The sequence below is a fragment of the Phyllobates terribilis genome, unplaced genomic scaffold, assembly GCF_046119375.1.
Source record: "Phyllobates terribilis strain yellow unplaced genomic scaffold, ASM4611937v1 Scaffold_1__5_contigs__length_1240528914, whole genome shotgun sequence".
In the NCBI taxonomy this organism is placed as follows: Eukaryota; Metazoa; Chordata; class Amphibia; order Anura; family Dendrobatidae; genus Phyllobates; species Phyllobates terribilis.
This window is the reverse complement of record NW_027362761.1, coordinates 1,134,096,128-1,134,123,014: the sequence shown is the minus strand read 5'-3', so window position 1 is coordinate 1,134,123,014 and position 26,887 is coordinate 1,134,096,128. Positions and strand designations below refer to the sequence as shown.

General features: G+C 44.1%; 1 protein-coding gene across 1 annotated transcript; it reads left to right on the top strand.

Annotated features, from left to right (window-relative positions):
* Positions 1–1,186: 1,186 nt before the first annotated feature.
* On the top strand, positions 1,187–25,178 carry NOP14 (NOP14 nucleolar protein). The gene is made up of 18 exons (XM_073647523.1): positions 1,187–1,483; positions 3,510–3,644; positions 4,023–4,164; positions 8,433–8,575; positions 9,126–9,260; positions 9,994–10,116; positions 10,409–10,537; positions 11,671–11,950; positions 12,513–12,643; positions 14,638–14,723; positions 18,999–19,134; positions 19,228–19,329; positions 19,410–19,563; positions 21,312–21,471; positions 22,131–22,278; positions 23,122–23,243; positions 23,370–23,525; positions 24,729–25,178. The coding sequence occupies exons 1-18, from the start codon at positions 1,292–1,294 to the stop codon at positions 24,829–24,831; spliced, it is 2,577 nt and encodes an 858-aa protein (XP_073503624.1). The 5' UTR covers positions 1,187–1,291; the 3' UTR covers positions 24,832–25,178.
* Positions 25,179–26,887: the final 1,709 nt, after the last annotated feature.

The following is a 26,887-nucleotide window of genomic DNA, read 5'->3' as shown; positions in this document are numbered from 1 at the left end:
CCTATTGCCAACTCTTCACCCTAGGTTTGTATGTGGGTTCTCAGAGTTCCTTCTTGTTTCCCCCTCTGGGTCTTTCTTGCTCCACTCTCACTCTCTCTGGGGCTTCTCTGCTTTCTGCTCTCTTCCTCTGCCTCTGCAAAAAAAACTGACAGACTGACCCTGATCTAAGATGGTGCCCACCTTATATACTCCCTCTATGTGTGAGCTCAGGTGACCAGCACCCAATGAGCTCCTAACTTTACCCAGGCTGCTCCCCCTATCTGCCCCTACACTACTGGGATGTACCACCCCCCTCCCACTCCAGCCAGGAACAGACTCGGTCGTACCTGCACATTTCTAAGTGGGAGTACCGTTGGTCTGTTCCTCGGAAATGGGATGTGTGTAGTGCATGCAGCTTTCTGAGCTCAGTTCCACACTCCATCCTTACCCGGGAGTGGAATATCACACCTCTGGGTTGAGGTGCAATACCCCTGTAGCAGCCGAATCCTCAGGGTGCTACAGAAGCTGTGATCATCGGCTTTACCACTGCTATGTGTAGCAAAAACGATCATCTGGTATGAGCACTGGTCACTGGGCAATGCTCATCGCAGATCGGCAATGACAAGTAAGGGGGACTTCTGCAGACCCCCGGTTGCCATGCCATCGGCGCCCCGAGATCATGTGACAGGGGAGCCCATGGGCGGAGCTAGTGACGCGCTTCTGGGATGGTCATGTTAAATGCCGCTGTCGGAGTTTAACATGTTAGACCTGTATATCCGTCCTCTCATCTTTAGTCACTGACCCTCTGTTAGCTCCTCCTGCCAGGGGAGATAGAAATGGTAAATGGGCGTGGACAAAATTTGCAGCAGTGCTCAGCATAATTTGTTCCCCTTTGTGTTCTTCAAAAGCTACACATCTGCTGCATGGATTTTTTACATGTTTCTGTATGTATTTTTTTTATTGCGATTTCACTTTTTGCAATGGATAAAATTAGCAGCAAATCCAGGACCCACTCAGTATGTGACACTGTGGAAATCAGCAGCAGAAAGTATGTGTACAGATAGCCTGAAAAAGAGACTGTCCATAGCAACCAATCACGGCGCAGCTTTCATTTTCTAAGAGCGGAATAATAACTGAAAGTATCCCTGTGATTGGTAACATCCTGTGAACTGCAGAGAAAACATCGTGCGTCTCAGAAGCCGGAAATGCGCGTGACGTCAGAAGTGTGCGACGTGCGCTGGATCCTGCAGCTTCCGGTCCTGGGAGCACACGTGTTTACAGTGGTTTGGGCTGCGGAGCTGTCACTGCTGTTATGGGGAAGCAGAAAAAGAAAGGGAAGCAGCCGCCGGCAGGAGCCGCTGCACGAGTCAGTAAGGCCCGCAGCGAGGTCCGGGATAACCCGTTTGAAGTGAAGATCAATAAGCAGAAATTCAGTGTCCTGGGCAGGAAGACGAAGCATGATGTGGGGCTGCCCGGGGTGTCCAAAGCTAAGGCTCTGCAGAAGGTAAGTGCGGTGTGGTCTGCCCCTAGAGGCCGAGCTCCTTACTGTGGGACTATAAGTCGCAGCAATGATCACGGGATGGGTTTGGTTGGATGTTATAGCTTAAAGGGGTTGTATATCTTGGGGAATATATTTTTTTCTCATAGACATATAGTTTGGGCTAAAAATAACTACTTTTCATTAAAAACTTAGCACCGCTTGTCTTCTGTAACTTCTGCTGCACTGTCTATTGCTGGCTGCAGAATGAGTCAACTGAGAATCAGTCATTGAGCTCCTTCTAATGGGCTTGCAGAGTTGGTAACTTTTTTTTTCCTGAGCTTTTCTCAGCTACATTATGACCACATCAAAGTTGAATGTGCAGGAAAACCAACAGCCAGTAAAAGCCAGGAAATTTAACATTTTAATGCAGAAGTTATTCATAGCCCCAAATACATGTATCTACAAAGAAAAAAGCAACCCCTTTTAATGTTTGGACTGTGGCATATATTGTCTGGGACGGTTTTCTTCGTTGCCTGCAATGAAGGGGCTGCAGAAGCTTTTCTCATAAAATGGTGCCCTGCTAAGCCCTGGAACGGTATCCACCAGTGTCAGGCATTACTGATGGTGCCAGGAAATATACAGATCAGGCGTCATTGGTACATTTGATCTCAAAAGTCATCTGTGCCTCTTGTATGGGAAGTCCTATTAACCTTTCCAATTTCACTCTTCACAAATGCAAAACCTGAACTTTAAACACAATTTTACCCCACCCAACGCCCATATACCCTAACACATTGCACACTTTACAAACATGGACACCTTCATGAAAATTGGAAATTTGTGGTGGGAAAATAAAAATCCATGTTTGATATTGAAAATCTTAACTAAGTAGAGAGTGAGGCTCAAAACCGTCACCGAGCAAGCTCAAGGTCCAAATCTGCCAAGGTTAAATGAGTTGTCCACTACTCGGATAACCCCCTTCTGATCCATTTGTTTCCCCCCCAGTAAAATAGTTACACTTATACTACCCTTCAGTGCCGTCACAGTTGTAGCATTGTCAGCCCTGTCTCTCTTAGGGATCACATGACATTATGTCATGAGAGCCCTGCTGCCAATCAGAGCTGGCTTCATTCTCCCCTCCTTCGATCAAATCAAGACATTCGGAGGAATTGAGAGGAGCTCCAGCTCTCACTTCCTCTAGATGTAAATTACATCCATAGGAGATGAGAAAAGAGTGAAGCCAGCACTGATTGGCCTCAGAGATCATGTGACATAACAATGTCACGCTATCCCCGAGAGTGCTGGAAATGCGCCGGATGTTGTGCAGCAGATGCCAGAGTCGCCTTGTAGCCCTAGCCCAAAGCTTTCCTTCCATCTGTCGGATGATCAGTCTCGGATCCTGTTGTTTTTATCAGGAATAGCAGCAATAGTTATCCAATTAAAATGATGAACATCACAGCTTAACCCAACGGACCCCCTTATAAGTCAGCGGGGTCCATTGGGAATTACAGGTGTCTGTCTAGTAATGGGTCTGGCAGAATGACAACAACCCCCAATCCACATGTTCTGGTAGGATATATGGAAATCTTAGAGGGTGGGATCCAATTCTTGGTGCCAGAATCTGTATGAGCAGCTCTCCTGTTGGCAGACTCGAGGTATCCTCGTATTACATGGGGTGATGGCGGCCTGGACTGTGCATGGACGGGCCACTGCTCACTCCTCTGGCCCATAGTGTTTTATAGGATTTGTACTCCCCTGTTCAGCTTCTTTTGGCTCCAGCATTGGCGGTCCCGGCCAGATCAATGTATACTGGTCGGACCACCCAGAAGTATATCTTTATTTTATTGACTTTTCTGTATCTGTGTGTTTGTCTTTGCATTTTTTTCCCATACCAGACAACTTATTATATTTTCAAACAGGTAAGATAGAAACTTAGTGCAAATTATAGATGATCAAAAAGTGTAAATGCAGGAGTTGACCAGTCATGATTGATTCTCGCTTTCTTTTTGCAGCCGAGTTCATAACACTTACGTTGTTTTTGTTTTTTCAGCGTAAGGAAACTCTTCTTAAAGAATATCAGCGAAGAGGAAAGACCAACGTGTTCAGCGACAAACGATTTGGAGAATATGATACCAAACTGACTCCTGAGGAGAAGATGGTGAAGAGATTTGCCTTAGAGCGCAAGGTAAGGAGTTGTCACCTGTGCGTGGTGCAGTGGTAACTAAAGGCGTCCACATATTAAAGTTTAGGCTGTGTAATTGGCTGTTGTCACAGAACTGGATTTGTGAGTTTTTTTTTTTTTTTTTCCCTTATTGTGCTATAATAAATGGCTGGTCCATCGGCAAACTTGGCTGTGGTATATCTGGAACTTGGCTACTGAATATTTTTTTTACCCTCATTGTAATTTTCACTATGTTGATCCATTTTTTTTAATGTTGATGTGAGCCATCGGGTAGGGGGGATGCAAGAAAATTATTGCCCTTGATAGGCCAAATTTTCCTTGGTTGAAATATTTATTTTCTGATGTGTTTTTTTTTTTTTCCTCTCTTCTTCCATTTTATAGAGACACGCTAACAAAAAAACGGTGTATAATCTGAACGAGGAGGAGGAACTCACTCACTACGGCCAGTCTCTGGCAGCACTAGAAAAGATGAACGACCCTGTGGACAGTGATAGTGACACCGAGGAGCGCGGGGCATTGTCAGGTAGGATTTTTTTTTTTTTCTTAAGTCTAAAATCCTCAAATGTTTCAGTATTCCCACTTTAATATTTTTTATTACTGACAGTAATTATGATTCCGCATCCATAAATCACTGTGTTAAACTCATGTATTGTTGCCTGTCGGTGTTTTCCTAATCATTAAATAGACTTCACGCAGCCATTACTACCTATGGTCCTGTCATGGAGGCAATATTTAGGTGACAGGAGAAGCAGTGCACCGTTTAAATGTTGTTTTCTGCTTGTCGCGGCATCTACATGGATTAAATGTCTGGGATTGGAGTTCTCTGATCACAGCTGCTTCAGCGGGATGTCGTCTACACGCTACAGCTGGCACCATCACAATCGCATAGCAGTATGGCGATTTTTTTTTTTTTCAGGAATGACCCACTCGCCATGATGTACGTGGTCATTGGATGAAAAGGGAGTTAGAGTTGCCATCTAATAAGGCTCCAGTGATACTAGTTTTGTAAAACCTGGGGAGACAGATTGGACCCCAATAATAGGAGTAGTAGTAGGTGCGCACTCAAAGTAATTCCTGCCAGTTGGTGCATTGCCACCATTCAACCTTACAAAGGACCTTGGGGTCTGAAATGTAAGTTGGATTGAAACTTTCAAAACTTCCTTTACTTGTGGCCCATACATACATACACATATATCTACAGTGGCATGTAAAAGTTTGGGCACCCCTGGTCAAAATCACTGTTATTGTGAACAGTTAAGCAAGTTGAAGATGAAATGATCTCTAAAAGGCATATTGTTAAAGATGACATATTTCAGTTGTATTTTAGGCAGATAAATATATATATTGTCTTTTTTTTTCATTTTAAAAAATTACAATAAGGGAAATGGGCCTATGCAAAAGTTTGGGCACCCTTGGAGATTTGTGTGCTATGATAATTTTGACCAAGGTTTCTGACCTTAATTAGCCTGTTAGGGTTATGGCTTGGTCACTACCATCGTTAGGAAATGCCAGGTGATGAAAATTTCCCAGCTTTATAAAAACCAAGCCTCCTCTAACTTTTTATGCCAAAAAAACAGCAGCCATGGGTTATTCTAAGCAGCTGCCTAGCACGCTGAAAATAAAAATGGTGGAGGCCCATAAAGCAGGAGAAGGCTAAAAGAAGATAGCAAAGTGTTTTCAAGTTGCCCTTTCCTCAGTTTGAAATGTAATTAAGAAATGGCAGTTAACAGGAACAGTGAAGGTCAAGATAAGGTCTGTAAGACCAAGTAAAATTTCAGTGAGAGCTGTTCCTACGATTACTAGAGAGGCAAATCAGAACCCCGCTTAACCTCAAAAGACCTACAGAAAGATTTAGCAGACTCTAGCTTTGTGGTTCATTGTCCTACTGTTCAGAGACACCTGCACAAATATGGCCTTCATGGAAGAGTCATCAGAAGAAAACCTGTCCTGCAGCCTCACCATAAAATTCAGCATCAGAAGTATGCAAAAGAACATCTAAACAAGCCTGATACATTTTGGAAACAAGTTCTGTCGACCGAAAAGGTTAAAATAGAAGTCTTTGGCCACAATGATCAAAGGTATGTGTGGAGAAAAAAGGCCACCAAATTTCAGGAAAGTAACATCTCACCAACTATTAAGCATGGGGGTGGATCAATCATGCTTTGGGGTTGTGTTGCAGCCGATGGTACAGGGGACATTTCACGGGTAGAGGGAACAATGGATTCAATGAAATTTCAACAAATTCTTGATGCAAACATAACACTATCTGTAAAAAAGCTGAAGTTGAAAAGAGGATGGCTTCTACAAATGGTTAATGATCCTAAACAAACATCAAAATCCACAATAGGCTACCTCAAAAGGTGCAAGCTGAAGGTTTTACAATGGCCCTCACAGTCCCCTCTTCTGAACATCAATGAAAATCTGTGGCTAGACCTCAAAATAGCAGTGCATGCAAGATGACCAAGGAATCTCACAGAACTGGAAGGATTTTCCAAGGAAGAATGGATGAAAATCCCTCAAACAAGAATTGAAAGACTCTTGTCTTGCTACAAAAAGCTTTTACAAGCTGTGATACTTTCAAAAGGGGGTGCTACTAAAGAATTAACCATGCAGGATGCCCAAACTTTTACATTAGTCCATTTTCCTTTTTCGGCATTTTTAAAATGTAAAAGATTAAAAAATATATATTTTTTGCCTAAAATACAAAGGAAATCTGTTATCTTTAACTTCAGGCCTTTTAGAGATCATTTCATCTTCAACTTGCTTAACTGTTCACAATAACACTAACTTTGACCAGGGGTGCCCAAACTTTTACATGCCACTGTATAAATATATAAAAAATGGACCTCAAGTAAAGGAAGTTTTGAAAGTTTCAATTCAACTTACATATCTATAGACATACAGTACAGACCAAAAGTTTGGACACACCTCATTTAAAGATTTTTCTGTATTTTCATGACTATGAAAATTGTACATTCACACTGAAGGCATCAAAACTATGAATTAACACATGTGGAATTATATACTTAACAAAAAAGTGTGAAACAACTGAAAATATGTCTTATATTCTAGGTTCTTCAAAGTAGCCACCTTTTGCTTTGATGACTGCTTTGCACACTCTTGGCATTCTCTTGATGAGCTTCAAGAGGTAGTCACCGGAAATGGTTTTCACTTCACAGGTGTGCCCTGTCAGGTTTAATAAGTGGGATTTCTTGCCTTATAAATGGGGTTGGGACCATCAGTTGTGTTGTGCAGAAGTCTGGTCGATACACAGCTGATAGTCCAACTGAATAGACTGTTAGAATTTGTATTATGGCAAGAAAAAAGCAGCTAAGTAAAGAAAAACGAGTGTCCATCATTACTTTAAGAAATGAAGGTCAGTCAGTGCAAAAAATTGGGCAAACTTTGAATGTGTCCCCAAGTGCAGTTGCAAAAACCATCAAGCGCTACAAAGAAACTGGCTCACATGAGGACCGCCCCAGGAAAGGAAGACCCAAGAGTCACCTCTGCTTCTGAGGATAAGTTTATCCGAGTCACCAGCCTCAGAAATCGCAGGTTAAGAGCAGCTCAGATTAGAGACCAGGTCACTGCCACACAGAGTTCTAGCAGCAGACACATCTCTACAACAACTGTTATGAGGAGACTTTGTGCAGCAGGCCTTCATGGTGAAATAGCTGCTAGGAAACCACTGCTAAGGACAGGCAACAAGCAGAAGAGACTTGTTTGGGCTAAAGAACACAAGGAATGGACATTAGACCAGTGGAAATCTGTGCTTTGGTCTGATGAGTCCAAATTTGAGATCTTTGGTTCCAACCACCGTGTCTTTGTGCAACGCAGAAAAGGTGAACGGATGGACTCTACATGCCTGGTTCCCACCGTGAAGCATGGAGGAGGAGGTGTGATGGTGTGGGGGTGCTTTGCTGGTGACACTGTTGGGGATTTATTCAAAATTGAAGGCATACTGAACCAGCATGGCTACCACAGCATCTTGCAGTGGCATGCTATTCCATCCGGTTTGCGTTTAGCTGGACCATCATTTATTTTTCAACAGGACAATGACGCCAAACACACCTCCAGGCTGTGTAAGGGCTATTTGACCAAGAAGGAAGTGATGGGGTGCTACGCCAGATGACCTGGCCTCCACAGTCACCAGACCTGAACCCAATCGAGATGGTTTGGGGTGAGCTGGACCGCAGAGTGAAGGCAAAAGGGCCAACAAGTGCTAAGCATCTCTGGGAACTCCTTCAAGATTGTTGGAAGACCATTTCCGGTGACTACCTCTTGAAGCTCATCAAGAGAATGCCAAGAGTGTGCAAAGCAGTCATCAAAGCAAAAGGTGGCTACTTTGAAGAACCTAGAATATAAGACATATTTTCAGTTGTTTCACACTTTTTTGTTAAGTATATAATTCCACATGTGTTAATTCATAGTTTTGATGCCTTCAGTGTGAATGTGCAATTTTCATAGTTATGAAAATACAGAAAAATCTTTAAATGAGAAGGTGTGTCCAAACTTTTGGTCTGTACTGTATGTGTATGTATGTATAGGCCACAATTAAAGGAAGCTTTGAAAGTTTCAATCTAACTTACATTTCAGACCTCAAGTTATGTATATATAATATTAATTTTAAAATTATCTTCCAAGTGTAAAGTGTCTAGATCTAGGTCAGATCTCCATGACGAAGTTGTTACCGACCTACCCTAAATGTTTGTATGGAGACAGCCCCTTTAAGAATAGCCGTATTCAACCTAGATTTTTATTTCTTTACGTTTGTTTTTTCCCTCCCTTCAGCGGAATTAACGGCTGCACATTTTGGAGGCGGTGGATTGCTAAGAAAGAAAACTGCTTCCGAACCAAAGGAGGAGGAACCCGAGAAGCCAAAAACAAGGAAAGAGCTCATCGAGGAGCTGATTGCTAAATCTAAGATTGAGAAGGTGTGGGGGGTTGTATGGATGGAACCAGAAAGAGCTTTAAAAGGGCTGGCGCCTAAGGGCAACTCCTATCATAAAGATGGTTTTTGTGTCATAGCTTTCAGGACCCCCGCTGTGAGCCTGAACAGAGGGGGCATAATGCGAACACTTATTCCTGGGAATGATCGGAGCGGTCTCCCTAAGTAGCTGTTACTTAGTTCTAGCTATATTAATCTGAACACTAGCCGTGCCTCCTAGTGGTGGTTGCTGGCAAAATCTGTTATCATTTAAAGGGTTATACCAAAATGTTAACAGTGCATGTGCTGGGGGGATTCATAAGTCTGCAGACTTATCACTTTTGTTCGGACAACTCCTTTAAGTATTTTCTGCACCTCTCAGATGGAAGACCCCCCCTCCTCCCCGAGTATCTGATCTGCTGCTCTCCGGTTTCTTATCATAGTATTGGGGACTCCACAGAATATTATTAGGTGGCTTTAGGGACCTATGGTGCTAATATTGACTGTAAGGGAACAAGTTTAACTCTTCTAACTTCTGCTTGTTATCCACTTTTAAGAGAGAACGGCAGAGTCAAAGAGAGAAGGCGCTGGAGCTGACGGAAAAACTGGACAGCGACTGGAAGGCGATCCAGGGATTATTATCGCACAAGGTTCCCAAATCCGAGAGGAAGGTGGAGGCCGAGAAGCCAAAGGTAAGATGTCACCAGGTTCTTAGCAGCGTGAACCTTCGGAGATAATTCTACTGAGGTCTGTGATTTATTTATATGTTTTTACGCAATCTTTTTTATTCCTGATCTGTAAAAAGCTGTTCCATCTCTGAGCCTGTGCATGAAGCAGAGCTGAGCACTTCGGTCCATTGCTGAGGCTGCATTCACACAGATGTGTCTGATTTTCTTTTTTTCTCGGATATCACATGGACCCAAAGAGTAGACTGGATCCATGAAAATCCCGCATCGGCGTGTGAGAGCTCTGAGATTGTTCGGATCCTTGAAGCAATGATGCATATCAGACTCCTTCCATCTTGCATCCTTTTCACAGATCTGTTGTGTAGTGATAAATTCAGAAACAAAACTTGACCTTCTTGGATTCTTATTAATTGGTTTGGAAGCAATAAAAACAGAAGAGAAGAAAACCGATAAAACTAGGATGACACTTGAGGGAAAAGAAATATTCGCAGATGTGTGAATGCAGCCTTATAGCGATCGATGTGGGGCTCTGCATCCCAATCCTCGCCCTCATCAAAAAACCTCATGGTCACTTTAACATGTGGAAGTTTTCTAAAATTGGAAATGCTGTTTTAGATGCGTTGGAGCAGTAAAAGATGGACCTCATTGGATGTCTGAGCTAAGATTTATTACGTTCATTCTCTGGGTGTCTTTGTCGGGCATACACTACACTTGATTTATCATATTTTTTGATTTCCAGGCTGATGACTATGACGTCATGGTCCGTCAACTTGTCTTTGACATGAAAGCTAAGCCCTCCGACAAGATGAAGTCTGAAGAGGACCTTGCTAAAGAAGAACAAGAGAGGCTTCAGAAACTTGAGGTAACACAACGCTCCATCACTGACATTTTCAGAATCTGTAAACGTTTTATCCCCCCCATCTGTTCTAGGGGCAGACATATCATTGGTGCAGCTGCACAGGGGCCAAGAGGTAATGGGGCCACTTCTACCTCCAGAACAGGTGGAATTTTGCATTATAAGAAGCAATTGGACTGCCAAGGGCCCATATATTTTTCTTACAATGGGGCCCTACCTTGATCCATACAGTGTCTACATGGATGGGGATTATATTGTCTTTTTATCTTGACTTTTGGTTAATTTGCTTCTGATTCAGTCTGAACGTCTGCGCCGCATGCGAGGAGAGGACGACAAAACCAAGAACAAGCCCAAACACACATCTGCAGATGATCTGATGGACGGGTTCATACTGGATAAGGACGACCGTCTGATGCTTTCTTACAAGGTAAGTCCGAGCTCTAGAGAGAATAGTCTCAGTAATTCCGGCTTTTGTCAATTTGCTTCCACCCTGATTCGAGCGTTTTGTGACTCGGTGCTCGTCTTGATGTAGTTTCGTGTCCTGCCATGTAATACTGGTGTGTACAGCCTTACTAATCTCTGATAGTCTTCAACTACTGACTCCACTTATCGCTGATTGGAAGATTTCTCTCTGGATTGTATGGGGGAAAATGCAGGTAACCGGCTGCGGAGGGAGCCAGACACGTGTGAATATCAGGATCATGCTCTTGTTGCAGGAATTTACCCTTTGTGTGTCAAATACTTCAATGCATCCAGCGCTGGACTCTACGTGCTGCTTACCTTAGATACAGCAGCATAAACCTGGGGACAGATTCCCTTTAAATCCTTTTCCACAGCCCCCAAACTATTAAAGTGGAAGTTTCAAAGTTAAAGAAGTTTTCTAGTTTCTGGAAAAAACCCTGTCTGCTGGCTGTAGTTTGTTGTAAAGAAAAGTAAAAACTCATCCTTCCCGGTGTCTGTCGACAATCGGCGAGCTCAGCAGCTTATTCCGTCAACTGAGCTTAGTTGATATCACCTCAGTGGCGCTGCAGACAAAAGCTAAGCGCAGTTCATGTCACATTGATGGCGCTGCAGACAAACGCTAAGCGCAGTTGACGGCATGAGCTGCTGAGCACCTGATAATAAGACACCGGGAGCAGCAGCGGAGACTCAGCGCTGGACCCAAGGAAGGTGAGCTGGGCCCAGAAACAACAGCCAAGCGATAGGTTTTACTAAATCAGAAAACCCTTTATAATGTACTAAATATCTTGCAAACCGTTGACTAACATGACAAATGCTTCCATGGCCCCAGCCTCCCTCATCCTCCTAAATGTAAGAATGGATTGGGTTCCCCTATAGTACATTTAACTGTATGATGTTCTTCCACATGTGATGGCCAATTCTTAAAGACTTCTTGAAGGAATGGAAGTGGTTGTATGAGTTTAGAAAAACATGACTGCTTCCTACAGTCAACAGCTGGAACATGAGATGTGAGCTGAGCCTTTGTAGGATATTGTTTTATTGATTTGCTGAGTTTTATTTATTTATTTTTTTCACATCTATATTTTGTATCCTTGATAGGACGGGAAGATAAACCTTCCTGAATCAGATGATAGTGAGCTAAAGACCGGAGAAGATGATGGTGATGTGGTGGACGACGAGGGCAGTGAAGATAATGAAGGAAGTGATGATGATGAAGAGGAGGAGGGAAGCAATGCCTCTGACAACCACTCAGACCTGGAATCTAATGGAGACAGCGAGGAAGATGAAGAAGTGCATGTTAAGATACCAAAGAAAAACAAAGCGATGAAAGAGAAAAGTCCCGATGAGGCCACTTCTCAGCTCCCATTCACATTTGATGGTGAGTTTCTTGATCTGGAGGTTATGTAGAATCTTAAGACCACACACAATATGATTCTGGTCATCAGTACGCTTACTGCGATAAAAAAAAATGGACTTGGTGGTTATTACTATTTTATTGGGTGGGGGGAGGGTGGAATTCAGGAGTTTGCAAATTTAAACATTTTTTTGGGTTGTCGCCATTTTCCGAGACCTGTAGCGTTTTTATTTTCAGCCTATGAGCTGTGTGGTGACCAAAAAAAAAAAAACCCATGTTTTGTGTTCTTAAATTTTTTTTTTTTTTTACTGTATCTATCGATTGTGTTATATTTAGATCATATTTTTCTGAGCGAGGCAATACCAAATGTCTGTTTTTTTTTTTTGTTTTTTTTTTGTTTGTTTTTCTATTGTAATATCTTTATTTTCAAGGAGGGAAAAGGGGGTGATTTTAACTTTTTTTTTTTTTCTCATTTTGTTTTCTACTTTCTCACTGTTCTATATAATGTTATGCATTCCGTGGAACTTAATCTCTAATGCAGAAATTATAGTAAAATCTTCACCACCTTCTGCTTTTTGCTTTTCAGTCCCGGAGTCGTATGAAGGTTTCCTGTGTCTCCTGAGTGAGAAGCCGCCCGATCAGCAGCTCGTCATCCTGGAGAGAATACAGAAGTGCAATCATCCGAGTCTGTCGCAGGGGAACAAGGCGAAGCTGGAGGTGAGAGGCTGACATCCGTGTACGCTCCCTAAGGGGACTGTTGAGACAATGAATAACATGCGGCTGGTGGGATAAAATAACTTATCATCTGATAACTCCCTGAGCTCTGCTGCGGAGGTCCCATGGGTCTGTTCTTCAGTTGTGATGCTTGAACTATCCTCACGTGACCAATGCAGCAAAGCTGTGGCCTTAGCATCCATGAGTCGGCAGTGCTACTATCCCTACTTTAAATGCATGTATTTTTTTGGGGGGGGGGATAAAATAAATTTTTCTATTGGGTTTCAATCAACATTTTGCACTGTTTTGCTTTTTACTGGCTTTGTTTCCCTGCACATTCAACTTTGATGTGGTCTATGGTCCTAAATCAGCTGGGAAGAGCTCCGGAAAAAAAGACAAAAGTCACAAACTCCCAGTCAGACCATGATTGTGAGCTCGCTGACAGTTTCTCAGTTCAGTCAGCAAGAAAAAGTTTAACCTAAAGGCTGCAGAAGGCAAACTGTGTAATATTTTTAATGAAACCCAACTGTAAAAAAATATATATACACTGCTCAAAAAAATAAAGGGACTCAACACCTCCTAGATCTGAATGATTGAAATATTCTCATTAAATACTTTATTTACAAAGTTGAATGTGCTGACAACAAAATCACAAAAAAATCATCAATGGAAATCAAATTTATTAACCAATGGAGGCCTGGATTTGGAGTCACCCCCAAAATTAAAGTGGAAAAACACACTACAGGCTGATCCAACTTTGATATAATGTCCTTAAAACAAGTCAAAATGAGGCTCAGTATTGTGTGTGGCCTCCACGTGCCTGTATGACCTCCCTACAACGCCTGGGCATGCTCCTGATGAGGTTGCGGATGGTCTCCTGTGGGATCTCCTCCCAGACCTGGACTAAAGCATCCACCAACTCCTGGACAGTCTGTGGTGCAATGTGACGTTGGTGGATGGAGTCAGTCATGATGTCCCAGATGTGCTCAATCAAATTCAGGTCTGGGGAACGGACGCGCCAGTATATAGCTTCAATGCCTTCATCTTGCAGGAACTGCTGACACACTCCAGCCACATGAGGTCTGGCATTGTCCTGCATTAGGAGGAACCCAGGGCCAACCGCACCAGCATATGGTCTCACAAGGGGTCTGAGGATCTCCTCTCGGTACCTAATGGCAGTCAGGCACATTTGTGGCCTGCTGGAGGTCATTTTGCAGGGCTCTGGCCGTGCTCCTCCTGTTCCTCCTTGCACAAATGCGGAGGTAGCGGTCCTGCTCCTGGGTTGTTGCCCTCCTACTGCGCCCCCCCACATCTCCTGGTGTACTGGCCTGTCTCCTGGTAGCGCCTCCAGCCTCTGGACACTACGCTGACAGACACAGCAAACTTTCTTGCCACAGCTCGAATTGATGTGCCATTCTGGATGAGCTGCACTACCTGAGCAACTTCTGTGGGTTGTAGAGTCCCTCTCATGCTACCACAAGTGTGAAAGCACAACCAACATTCAAAAGTGACCAAAACATCAGCCAGAAATCATTGGTACTGAGATGTGGTCTGTGGTCCCCACCTGCAGAACCGCTCCTTTATTGAGGGTGTCTTGATAATTGCCAATAATTTCCATCTATTGTCTATTCCATTTACACAACAGCATGTGAAATTGATTGTCAATCAGTGTTGCTTCCTAAGTGGACAGTTTGATTTCACAGAAGTTTGATTTACTTGGAGTTATATTCTGTTGTTTAAGTGCTCCCTTTATTTTTTTTTTTTGAACAGTGTATTTAATTCCCAAATTCATGCATTTGGCTTAAATAAAAGATGTACTGAAAGACGGACAATCCTTAAGTCATGTCTGTATGTAATCCTTTCAAATCATTCTTTGGGAAAGTGGTCTGGGCATACGTGTCTCATGGATTACATGTGTCTGTGACGCACTGTAGGTCTGTGCTTGGGATGGCACTTCTTTTTTTTTTTTTTTAAAGCTATTTTTTATCTTTTCCCAGAAACTATTTAGTTTTCTTCTGGATTATATCACGGACCTGGCCGAGCAAGAAACCCCCGATCTTCAAACCGTTGACAAGATGATCATGTAAGTTTTTTATTTCTTGCACTTTTTACTCCCAATCTTGATGGGAGTGACTGAGGATTTATCTGTATACTGCCCCTGGTGGCACACAAGTGTTGCAAACAAGAATATTGGTGGGAGGCGCGAATGTAACACTGGACCATTATCAAGTACATGGTTTCATTTAAAAGGGTATTCTCATCTCCAAGATCCTATCCCAATATTTAGTATATGTGATAACAGAAATATTAGCAAATACCTCCAATTAGAAATGTAGTACAGTTCTTCTGATTCGCTATGTCACTTACCTCATGTGCAGGGCATTGCAGAAGTTTAGATATCCTTGGTTACGACCACTAACAATTGTCAGTACATGAATGGTCTTTTCTTAGCTGATTTATGTCCACAAATGACATTGAAGGACAGCTGAGCTTTCATGTACTGTGGGCAGTCCCGCTCCGACGCCCATACGCCCCCTCCTTTTTGACCAATCAGGACTGAGGGGCATAGTGACGCTTCCGTCACGCCCTCGTGCCTTTCGGGGAGCCTCTTAAGCCCGCCCCCCTTCCCATCTGCCTATCGGAGCTTCGCGCGCTCCGTCATCAACTTGCGTCCTCTGCACCGACGCCATCGCTCTGCCGCACGCAGCTCCTTACTCCGTCGGCACCTACTGCGACCAGCTCCAACCTCGCCTTCAGGGGGACATGGGACCGCTCTCTACAGGATCGGGTAGGCTCCCGTTCAGGTTCCCGTTCAGGAAAGGTTTTCCGGTTTTTACTCAAATCTCTTCGTCGTCCCAAAAAAGGACGGCTCACTACGTCCGATTCTGGACCTCAAACAGCTAAACCGAGATGTACACATCCGACAGTTCAGGATGGAGTCCCTCAGGTCAGTAATCACCTCAATGGAGGCTGGGGAATGTCTATGTTCAGTAGACACTGAGGATGCATACCTTCAAATCCCAATCTGCGCGTCACATCAGAGGTTCCTACGTTTTTCCTTTAAGAACACGCATTACCAGTTCACTGCCCTCCCCTTCCTTTCTCGCCACAGCCCCGAGGGTTTTCACGAAGGTGATGGCGACAGTTATGGCCATTCTTCGAACAAGGGGAATTGTAATCATACCCTACCTCGACGACCTGTTAATCAAAGGCCCCACATTCAGGGACTGTCTCCACAGTCTCCAGATCACCTTGAACACTCTCTCTCGGTTAGACTGGCTGATCAACACGGACAAATCCTCCCTGGTCCCATCCCAACGCTTAAACTTCCTAGGGATGCAGTTCGACACGACCCGTGCCCGGGTCTTCCTTCCGAGGGAAAAGATAAGCTCTCTCCGACAAGGAATCCACATCCTCTCCGACCCAAGTCCACACTCCCTTCGCTTATGCATGAGTGTCCTGGGAAAGATGGTAGCAGCCATGGAGGCAGTTCCTTTTGCCCAGTTCCATACCTGGTCCCTTCAACTAGCCCTTCTCTCAGCTTGGGACAAGAATCCGTCTTCTCTAGATCGACGCATCAAGTTGCCTCGCCAAGTAAGACGGTCGCTAACCTGGTGGTCCCACCCTTCTTCCTTCAGACCCGGGAGATCATTCCTTCCGCTTCGCTGGCAGGTGGTCCCGACCGATGCCAGTCTCATCCGTTGGGAGGCAGCCTTTCTACAACACACGGTCGAAGGCCGGTGGAGCCCCCACGAAGTCTCTCTCCCCATCAACATTCTGGAGATGAGGGCGATTTACCTGACGTTGCGTCACTGGCAGAAGATCCTGACAGAGTTCCCAGTCCGCGTACAATCGGACAATGCCACGGCTGTGGCATACATAAACCATCAGGGAGGAACGCGCAGCAAGCCCGTCCTAAAAGAGGTGGCAAGAGTGCTACTTTGGTCCGAGAAGATGGTCCCGGCAATCTCAGTAGTCCACATTCCAGGGGTCGACAACTGGGCGGCCGACTTTCTCAGTCGGCAGGGCCTCGCCTCAGGAGAATGGTCTCTCCATCCCGAGGTGTTACACCAAATCTGCTTACAGTGGGGCACGCCAGATGTCGACCTCATGGCGTCCCAGTTAAACCACAAGGTTCCGGCCTTTGTAGCTCGGTCCCGCGATCCGCTAGCAATCGCCCAGGACGCGCTAGTCATATCATGGTCACAGTTCCAACTGCCCTATCTCTTTCCACCTCTACCTTTGATCCCTCGAGTCATCAAGAAGGTCGACAGAGGGAGTACCAGCTCTTCTAGTGGCCCCAGATTGGCCCAGACGACTCTGGTACGCAGATCTGGTAAATCTGCTTGTTGACTCCCCCTGGAGACTACCAGACCGTCCGGACCTCCTCTCTCAGGGTCCTATTCTTCATCAGAGTTCTCGTTCTCTGAATTTAATGGTATGGCCGTTGAGGCCGCAGTGTTGAAGACGGCGGGCTTTACTGACAATGTCATTCAGACCCTAATTAACGCCAGAAAACCCGCTACCTCGCGCATATACCACAGAACTTCGAGAGCCTTTTTTCGTCACTGCGAACAAGATCAGCTAACTCCTATGTCCTTTTCTTTGCCAGTCATTTTGGCCTTTCTTCAGTCTGGCTTAGAGGCTGGACTCTCTCTCAGCACTCTCAAGGGCCAAGTTTCGGCCTTGTCCATTCTATTCCAACATAACTTAGCTAGCCGTCCTCAGGTCAGGACCTTTCTACAAGGGGTGGCCCACCTGGCGTCCCCCTATCGCCCTCCAGTGGAACCATGGGACCTTAATATGGTCCTAAGCATCCTACAACAGCCTCCATTTGAACCCATTCAGGACATTCCAGCCTCTCTCCTTTCCTGGAAGGTGGCTTTTCTGGTGGCTGTTACCTCTATTAGAAGGGTCGCAGAACTCGCAGCCCTCTCTTGTCGGTCGCCTTTTCTGGTATTCCATCAAGACAAAGTAGTGCTCAGGCCGGTGCCTTCTTTTTTGCCAAAGGTGGTTTCCGCTTTTCACATTAATGAGGACATCGTTTTGCCTTCCTTTTGCCCTGCTCCAGTGCATCCACGGGAGAAGTCCCTGCACAAACTGGACCTGGTCAGAGCTCTACGTGTGTACCTTTCCAGAACGGCCTCCCTTCTGCGCTCGGATGCCCTTTTTGTCATCCCTGAGGGGCATCGCAAGGGTCTCCCTGCTTCCAAGTCAACCATTGCCCTTTGGATACGTTCGACCATCTTGGAGGCACATTGCATCTCGGGCAGACCTCCCCCTCCCGGAGTAAGGGCTCACTCCACCAGGGCGGTGGGGGCCTCTTGGGCGGTCCGCCATCAGGCTTCGGCCTCTCAAATCTGCAAGGCCGCAACGTGGTCTTCTCTTCACACCTTTTCAAGGTTTTACAAGGTCCACACTTATTCTTCGGCTGATGCCAGTCTTGGACGGAAGGTCCTGCAGGTGGCAGTTGTCAAAGTCTGACCTAGTCTGTGACAATCTTCTGTTCTCCCACCCAGGAACTGCTTTTGGACATCCCATGGTCCTGTGTCCCCCAATGAAGCGATAAAAGAGGGATTTTTGGTACTCACCGTAAAATCTTTCTTGGAGCCTTCATTGGGGGACACAGCACCCTCCCTATGTTTGAACATATGTCCTGTTGGCCCTGTTGGGCATCTCATTTAGTTTTTCACGGTTGTGCCCCGTTGGGCATTGCATAGTTGGTTATTTTGTGCTTCTCCTACTGCTCTAGCCACTAACTGGTGAGCTTGGTGCCTGTAGGCGGGTGCATACTGCGGAGGAGGAGCCATTTTCCTTTTTTTGCATAGTGTCAACCTCCTAGCGACAGCAGCATACACCCATGGTCCTGTGTCCCCCAATGAAGGCTCCAAGAAAGAGATTTTACAGTGAGTATCAAAAATCCCTCTTTTCTTTTGTTTACAGCTCATTTCCTTGGAGACCGACCTCTACTGCTAAACAGGAGAACATGCGCAGTGCTTACAAGCGCTTTTCCATTGAGCTTGTAAGCGCTGTTTTGTTTTCAAGCTGGCCTGGATGGTTGGAGAGTGCTGTTGCTTGTTAATCCTGGCCAGCGCAATGCTTACAAGTTACAAGACAGCAACGGTGGTTGGTCACCTAGGCAACGAGCTGTAAACAAAAGTCTTTATCTCAAGAACGACTACAGATTTTAATGAGCAGTAAATTGCAAAGTTGCTTGTTTTTACAAGCTCTACCCGACAAGATCAGTCTATGAAGATGGGAATAAACCTTTTAATGCTGGAATTGTAATTTAGTGCGCTTAATTTCTGTACTATGGAAAAAATAATCCTAAACAATCCTCTGTTTTGTCTTGTTGCAGGCCTCTGTACAAGCTGTGCCAGATGTTTCCAGAAGCGGCAGCTAACTGTGTAAGGGATGCATTGCAGGACATCGCTCGCACCCTGGATAAAGCGGTAGAATCCAAAGGCCGAGCCGCCTATCCGGCATTACATGTGGTGTGTGGACATTTAATTTTATTTTTTCCCCATATACTTTTTTAGATGAGTGAGCGCTTAGTAATGATATTCCTTATTGTCTTTTGCTTTTAGCTCTTGTACTTCAAAATTACTGGGATTTTATTCCCCACGTCTGATTTCTGGCACCCAGTGGTCACTCCGGCTGTCACCGTGATGAGTCAGCTGCTGACAAAGGTGAGAGCCCGGGTCTGTAGTACGGCTACCGTCACATACACACGGCCTGGTCACTTATCAGTGTCCTGCGTTACTTCTAGTGTCCCGTCAGCTCCTTAGAAGATGTGGCTGCCGGGCTGTTCGTTAGTTGCATGTTTCTGGAGTATGTATCACTGTCCAAGAGGTTTATACCGGAGACCATAAACTTCCTGCTGGGAATTCTGCACTTGGCCACGCCGCGCAAAGCTTCTGTAGGTAAGTGCTCGGTATAGTGGTATATACTTTGTTTACCGTCCTTTTTAGTATTTGTTTGCTGTCAGTGAATGGTAACGTTTATGGCTCATATCCGTTGACCTGTATATCGCTAAATGAACCCAGTCTTGGCAATGCTCAGACTCCATGCTGACACATTGTAGCAAACGACCAGAAACATGTGCAACTGATGCATTTCCCATATATACTGAATATTAATGAACCCCCATGCGGGTGGTGCTGTTATCATGAGATCCCGCTTTTTGCTCTAACCCGGTACTGCGGCCACATACCTTACTAAGTGGTTACCTAACGGTAACTTGACAGCACAGAGTTAAAGGGGTATTCCCATCCCCAAGATCCTATCCCAATATGCAGTAGGTGTAATAGTAATAATATTAGCAAGTACCTCCAATTAGAAATGTAATATTATTCTTCTGATTAGCTATGTCACTTACCCAATGTGCAGGACATTGCAGTAGCTTAGGTATCCATGGTTACGACTACTCCTATAGTGACAGTTATTTGTTAGTGGTTGTAACCGTGGATACCTAAGCTACTAAAATGCTCTGCACATGGGGTAAACAACATGGCGAATCAGCAGAACTATACTACATTTCTAATTGGAGGTATTTGATAATATTATTATCACACCTACTAAATATTGGGATGGAATATTGGAGATGGGAATATCTATCTCACTCTCACATCAAGGAGACTTTCCAGAGGATTGTGGTGTCCCGCTCTGTAAGTTCTTACCCATCTTTTGCAAGAAAGTAGGGATTCTTCTGGCCAATTTTGCTAATGAGTATTATTTAGAAAAATTGCCCAAACTTTGCAAAAATAAGGGCAGCCCCAGACTGGTGTTAGGGTCCCCAACTACTTCACCCGGCACCCCCCCACCGATCAGATAAGGATAGGCCATCAGTAAAAAATAGTGTCTAACCCCTGTAACGTGGACATTGACCTTGACTTATCAGACACCTACCTAAAGGGTAAGTCCGCAGTCCCACTATCAGTATTTAATCCGTATTCGGTCAGTATTTTTTCTCAGGAGTGGGAGCCAAAACCAGGTGAGGAACAATCAGAGAAAAGGTATAATAGAAACAAGTCACCAATTCTGCATTTGTCACCCACTCCTGGTTTTGGCTGCCACTGCTGAGAAAAAATACTGACCAAATACTGATAGTGGGGCCGTGGCCTAAGGGGAACTACAGGGATTATTATTATTAAATATATTATTATTATCTGTAAGAGCTAGCTTACTTTTTTTCCATGAAACACTTCCCTAAAGACTTTCTTACCTTTGCTGGATCTCTACAAGAAGAAAGCTGTCTCCCATGAGCAGATTACCTGTGCGGACACTGTACCTTGCAAAATCAGGACGCACAATGCCGCTTGCTTGTTGGGCTCCAGGATTGCGAGCTTTGCGGGGAAAATCTGCCGAAGAGACTGGCGTTTGTGCTAACGTTACTTTTTATTTTCCTGTAATTCATACTCTGGATGAGACCTGGTGGTGGATTGAGGAATTTTCTGGAGGCCTCCTTAGTTATCTCCAGCTTTGTAGTTCATGAAGACCTAAGGAACCTTTTCTCTACTTGGCACGAACACGTAATGTCTGCAGCAGATTGCAATCTTCTATGAATAAATCGCACTCTGCCCAATGTGTCCTCCCTCTAGTACTGTGGGGTCTGTCAGCATTTCGTTTTGTCCAGTCTCATAACTGTTTTGTTTTCTCTTTATCTGGACAGATTATGTTGTGGTTCCTCCATTCAAACTCCACGGGAAGTTCTCGGAGCTGCTGCTGACTGATAACACGGAGGACGCTGCGTCGTGGGTGAAGAGCAATCTGCCCCTGAGGGCAATCAATGGCCTAAACTCAGAGGGCGAAACGGAGATCAATCATTTCAAGTGAGTATCCATGAAAGGACCTCACCCTCTGATTTCCAAGTATAATAAGTTCAGTATAATGGTAGCGTCGCACATTTCCCATTTTGATTCTAGTCAGAACAAATCTAAAGTTTTTTGTTTTTTTTTATAAATTCCTTTTTATGTTCCAGTTTCTGAATTCTTAGTTGATAGAGGGGTTTCTGTGTTCCAGATCATCATTTCCAGAATGGAAGACATTTACCCGTCATGCCCTGCCTTATACAACCAACCTATTGATTTGAATGGGCTCTGTGTAATTCTTTGTTTTCACCTGTGACTGGCGCTGCAGGAAAGTTGAACACTTACTAGCAGGTTCTCATACAGGTTACATCTGAGGGAGACCCTGAATGATTTGCCTTTTGTCAGGAGACTCATTTAAGGATTGGACAAAGCAGAGAACAACTTTAAAAGGGTTTTCCACTTTAAGAAAATGGACCCTAAAATATACCTATACCTAAAATAATAAACAGTGCAGGGACTCGCCCTCTCCACTGCTTAGGTTTCTTTTTGACTGCAGCAGTGTCGTCCCATCGACAGTGTGCATCACCACTGCAGCTAATCTGTGGCTTTTTTTTCACTCTGTGTACATTTCCATAGATGTACCATCCTTTGCTAACTCTTTGTGCCTTGCTCCTGTGTAGGCTGACGTGCATAGCGGTGTGTTTGGATCTGATCCAGAGATGTTTAGACAACTATGGCACTTTACCTGCTTTCCAAGAGATTTTCAGCCCTATAGAGAAGGTTATCCGCGAACATCTGCCCCGAAACACGTACCCTGAGAAAATCCAGGTAAATATGTATTCTCTGCCCCAGGGAAAGGCCTTGTTATAAAATTTAAAGGGATTTTTTGTTAAAAGTGGCGGGGGCGGCCAAATGTTAAATTCACCACCCATAACCCACCACATGTTTTGTTGACTTAGATTACAGCCGTGCTCATGTGCTCTCTGTTCACATAACTGCTGCTACCAATCACTGACATCAGCAGTGCTGCTGTCCCATGACATGACATTCCTGACCACTGCAGCCAATCATAGGCCTCTGGTCAGCTTACTGCAGAACAGGGCAGACTACCCAAGTGGCTTGTGCCCATTCCACGAGGGACAGCGCCGGGGAGCATGTTTTACTGTGATATTTTTAGACATTTATTTATTTTATAACATGTCATAAATGTCCTCAACAATATGCAAATCAACCCAAAGCATATCCACAATCATTTATAGAATGAATTTACATTGAAAGTTGAGTGACGGTATAAATGCAGGACTTAATCTGATTCTGAGGTGCAGTCTGGATTATAGCACCTATTCTCTTGGCTTCAGACGTGAACTCTCCCAGTGCCAACTGTTTGCTCCGTGTACTCGCAGGCCTTTCCTGGTGATTTGCACCGTTAATGTGCTGCACGATGGCTCCTTATGTAAGCCAACTGTGTCTGATAAACTCTAGAGCTGCATTCATAATTCTGCTTTATCTGTTGTAATTTGGGATCAGAAGTGGACATACAGGTTACACATGAGTGTCGGTGTAGCTGGAGCGCTGTGGTTGTCCATCTGGGCTAGGGCAACGTGTGGCTGCATATTCTCCATATGTGATGCATCCTATACCGTTAAAAGACCAGTATCTTCGGTGTTTCAGGACATATGTAGGAACATACTAGAAGATATTGAGAAGTACAGCACCAAGCCTTATAGTCCTCTCGTTTTTGAGAAACGGATGCCAATCCCAAAGAAGATGTTCACTCCCAAAGTCATGCCTGTGTGAGTATGTCCAGCTTGTCACCCAGGAAATCCAGGGCTGCCACCCTGGTGTTGGTGCCCATTCAGTGTGGTGACCTGTGTGGTATTTTTTTTTTTTTTGTAGTTATTTGTGTTTTCTCTTGGCAGTTTGGAGTTCGGCAAGAAACAGGGATGCAGCAAAGTGGAGCGTGAGCGGAAGAGGCTGATCCATAAACACAAGAGGGAGTTTAAGGGCGCTGTCCGAGAAATCCGCAGGGACAATCAATTCCTGGCCAGAGAGAAGCTTCAAGAGACTGCACAGAGGTTATTGCCATTTGATGTCCTTTTTTTGGGGGGTGGGAGCGGGTTTCTGCTGACTTTCCATAGTCCATTATGGGCCGCATATTGATATAGTCACCTAGGTGATCCTTGACCATAGAAAAGCCCTGGGTCTCAAAGGGTGTATCAATGTTTAAACTACACCCCTCAGATGCTGAAGAGCAAAGGGTAGAACAAAAGAGGTCTATAAATGGGATGGCAGCATCGGGAAAAATCTGTGTTCGGTGTTTAGCAATGGACATGAACTGTCCAGTACGAACGCCAAACTTTTATGTTCAAGTTCGCTCATCTCTGGTAAAGACCAGGCACTGCATGTTGAAAAAAACCTATGTAAGTTCGCCTCTTTCAAAAGGAAGAAAGGTGACTCTCTGGTGCCATCTTTTGAAGATGGCCACCTTATTAGTTCATGTCTGATTCTGGCATCGTGGCCAGATTTTCAGCCAAACCAGTTTTCTCCAAAAATAGTATAGACATCTATCTGCAGACGGCCATTAGGGTTCTTGCCCCTCATCAGGGCTCTTCTTCTAGCCAACTAATATCCTATTCTGCATGGATGAGAATCAAGAAACCCTGAGACTAGAAAGTGTCTTTTTCTTTTGACTGAGCATGCTAAGTTATGGGGTAGGACATTGACTTTTTATAGGATGGTTACCTCTAATCGGTAGCACTAGGAAAGCAGTTTTTCTTCCTTTTTGGAAGAAAATAATTTGCATGTCGGTCAGTGACTGGTGTAAGAGAGTGAACTGCCTGCAGAATTGATGTTACGGACAGTGTGTGCCGGGAGAGATCAGCGGTGCGTATGTAGTGTCCCTCGTCATATTTATATTATTTGTAGCCAGATCAATGGAAATTTCCCATTGTCTTGATATTGATGTAAGAAGGGCTGCTGATATCAACTATAACTACTTATATCACTGCTGTTATCCAAGTTTGGTGGCATGGGACTACAAGTCCCATCATGTCATCACAGACTTAAAACAGGGGAAGCCTCTACTCTCCTCTCATCCCTTTCAGTAAGGACCTCTCGTATCATATTCCAGTAATGTTCATAAAAATGTGATTTTTTTTCTCCTTTTCCCGGATTTATGTAGGGGATGATTTTCCGGATTCCTAGTATGACGACGTATAATACATGTAATTCTCCATTCTACCTTCTCAAACTGACCTGTTATCTTGTTTTCTTTGCAGGGATTCGGAGAGGAAGAGGAAGGTAAAGGAACTTTTCCACAGTTTGTCTACACAGGAGGGTGAATGGAAAGAATTGAAAAGGAGAAAAATGAGAGGGAAGTAACATGGACTTTGCATCGTGGAGACAATGGAGACCAGAGCCGTTCGGTACAAACTTCTCATAGACTGTGTTCTCCTGTCTGTCTCTTATAGGGACAGGCTGGTTCCCCTTTTTTCCATTTTGTATGGAAACTATCTATAAAATTATTTGCATTTTTTTTTCAATATTTCAAAATAAGATATCAGAGACTGAGCTATTGTATAAAGCCGCCTTTTATCCAGTAAGCACGGAGTACGTCGTTGGCAGGCGTAATTGTATTTTTAAGTATGTAGTAAAAGCAATGTATTTTTTTCCTACTTTATATGTGGCTTATATTGTAATTCTAAACTGTAATGAATATTGTATATTTATTTCTTTTTTTTTTTTTTCATCCCATTCACTTCCAGTCAAAATGATCTCTGTAAAAATAGATCCGATAGTAATAGTATGCCTCTATGAAAGTGTGACTAGAGCTCCATCTGCCAGTCCAAATGTGATTGTTATGGTAGCGTGTCCATTACATACTCCTGAGCTCAAATCTTCCATCATTCCCTGCTGCTTTGGTGTAGGTAAAAATGTAAAAAGCTTTTAAATCTATGGGGGGATGAAAATTCCTAGCACTTTTTAGCTGTGGTTTCATGGAATGGATGTTGGTATTGTACCGTACCTTACCAAAGCTTCGTGAAGCCAAAATCCATTTTATTTATTCTATTAAAGTGCACCCTAGATATTTTGAACAAGTGAAGCCTAGTAGATTTGCTTCTTCTGGGCACCACATTTTATAAAAAAAAAAAAAAACATCGAAAAACTGGAGCAACTTAAGAGAAGAGCTGCCAGGATGGTGAGGGGACTGCAAACTGTCCTACGAGGAACGGTTTAAGGATCTGGGAATGTTTAGCTTGCAAAATAGACGACTGAGAGGAGACTTAATAGCGGACTACAAATTTCTGAAGGGATGTCACAGTGTAGAGGGATCATCCTTATTCTCATTTGCACATGGAAACACGGGAAGCAATGGGATGAAACTGAAAGGGAGAAGATACTGATTAGATATTAAAAAAAAACTTTTTGACAGTGAAGGTGATCAATGAGTGGAACAGGCTGCCACGAGAGGTGGTGAGTTCTCCTTCAATGGAAGTCTTCAAACAGAGGCTGGACAGACATCTGTCTGAGATGGGTTAGTGAATCCTGCATGAAGCAGGGGGGTTGGACACACTGACCTTGGTGGGTTCCTTTCAACTCTAACATTCTAGGATTCTACGAAATGTATACTTGGTCTGTGATCACATTTGACTCGTTACTAGGGATGATCTGACTGGTCTAAGTTTGGGTTCTGGTACCTGACCCGAACTTTATTTCAAAGTTCGGTTTGGGTACCAGAACAGTACCTGAACTTCAGCCCGAACCCCATTAAAAATGATTTCCCGAACTCTGAAATGAAAAAAGGAGAGTTCCAGCATGTCTGCCTTCCAACGACTTATTCTTTTGTTCTTTGGGATAATCCGCTGCTAGAGGCGATTGGTAATGTCGCTCTCACAGACAACACAGGAGCGCTCGACCCGTCGCTCAGCTGACATATCTGGCGTGTATGGGGGGCTTTACTACAATAATCTCTGAAAGCCTTTCTGATGAACAACAATGTGCACCCACACAGCTGAAACTCTTAAAAAAAAAAGTTTTAAATATCCTCAAAAACTTTACGTTTCTGCTCCGAAAACTCAGCAAAAAAGTACTGTGTGCACATAGCCAGACCACACCATGCTCTAGTTATACCATCTAAGGCCTCACTCCTTTGTTCATGTTTAGCGTATTGTATTGGTGTTTGTCACGGATACAACACGTGTACATTATGATCTATGGTGGTGGTCATGTTTTTTCAAAGACTGTGCAAAACTTATGGAGACATGTCCATTTTTTGTTTTCCAGTATCATGGAAAAAAAAAAAGTGGCAATAGAAATCTATGGGCCTGTGTAAAAGAAGTACAACTGACGGGTGGCATCAGTGTGCAGTCTGTGTTTAACAATGCAAAGTATAGGAGAAGCTTTGTCATTTATTTATACATCCATCCGTGACACTGAT

Coding starts and splice junctions, on each gene's coding strand:
- NOP14 (XM_073647523.1), top strand. CDS start 1,292: ATGGGGAAGCAGAAAAAGAAAGGGAAGCAGCCGCCGGCAGGAGCCGCT. Junction 8,576..9,125: donor CTAAATCTAAGATTGAGAAG/GTGTGGGGGGTT, acceptor TCCACTTTTAAG/AGAGAACGGCAGAGTCAAAG. Junction 9,261..9,993: donor TGGAGGCCGAGAAGCCAAAG/GTAAGATGTCAC, acceptor TTTGATTTCCAG/GCTGATGACTATGACGTCAT.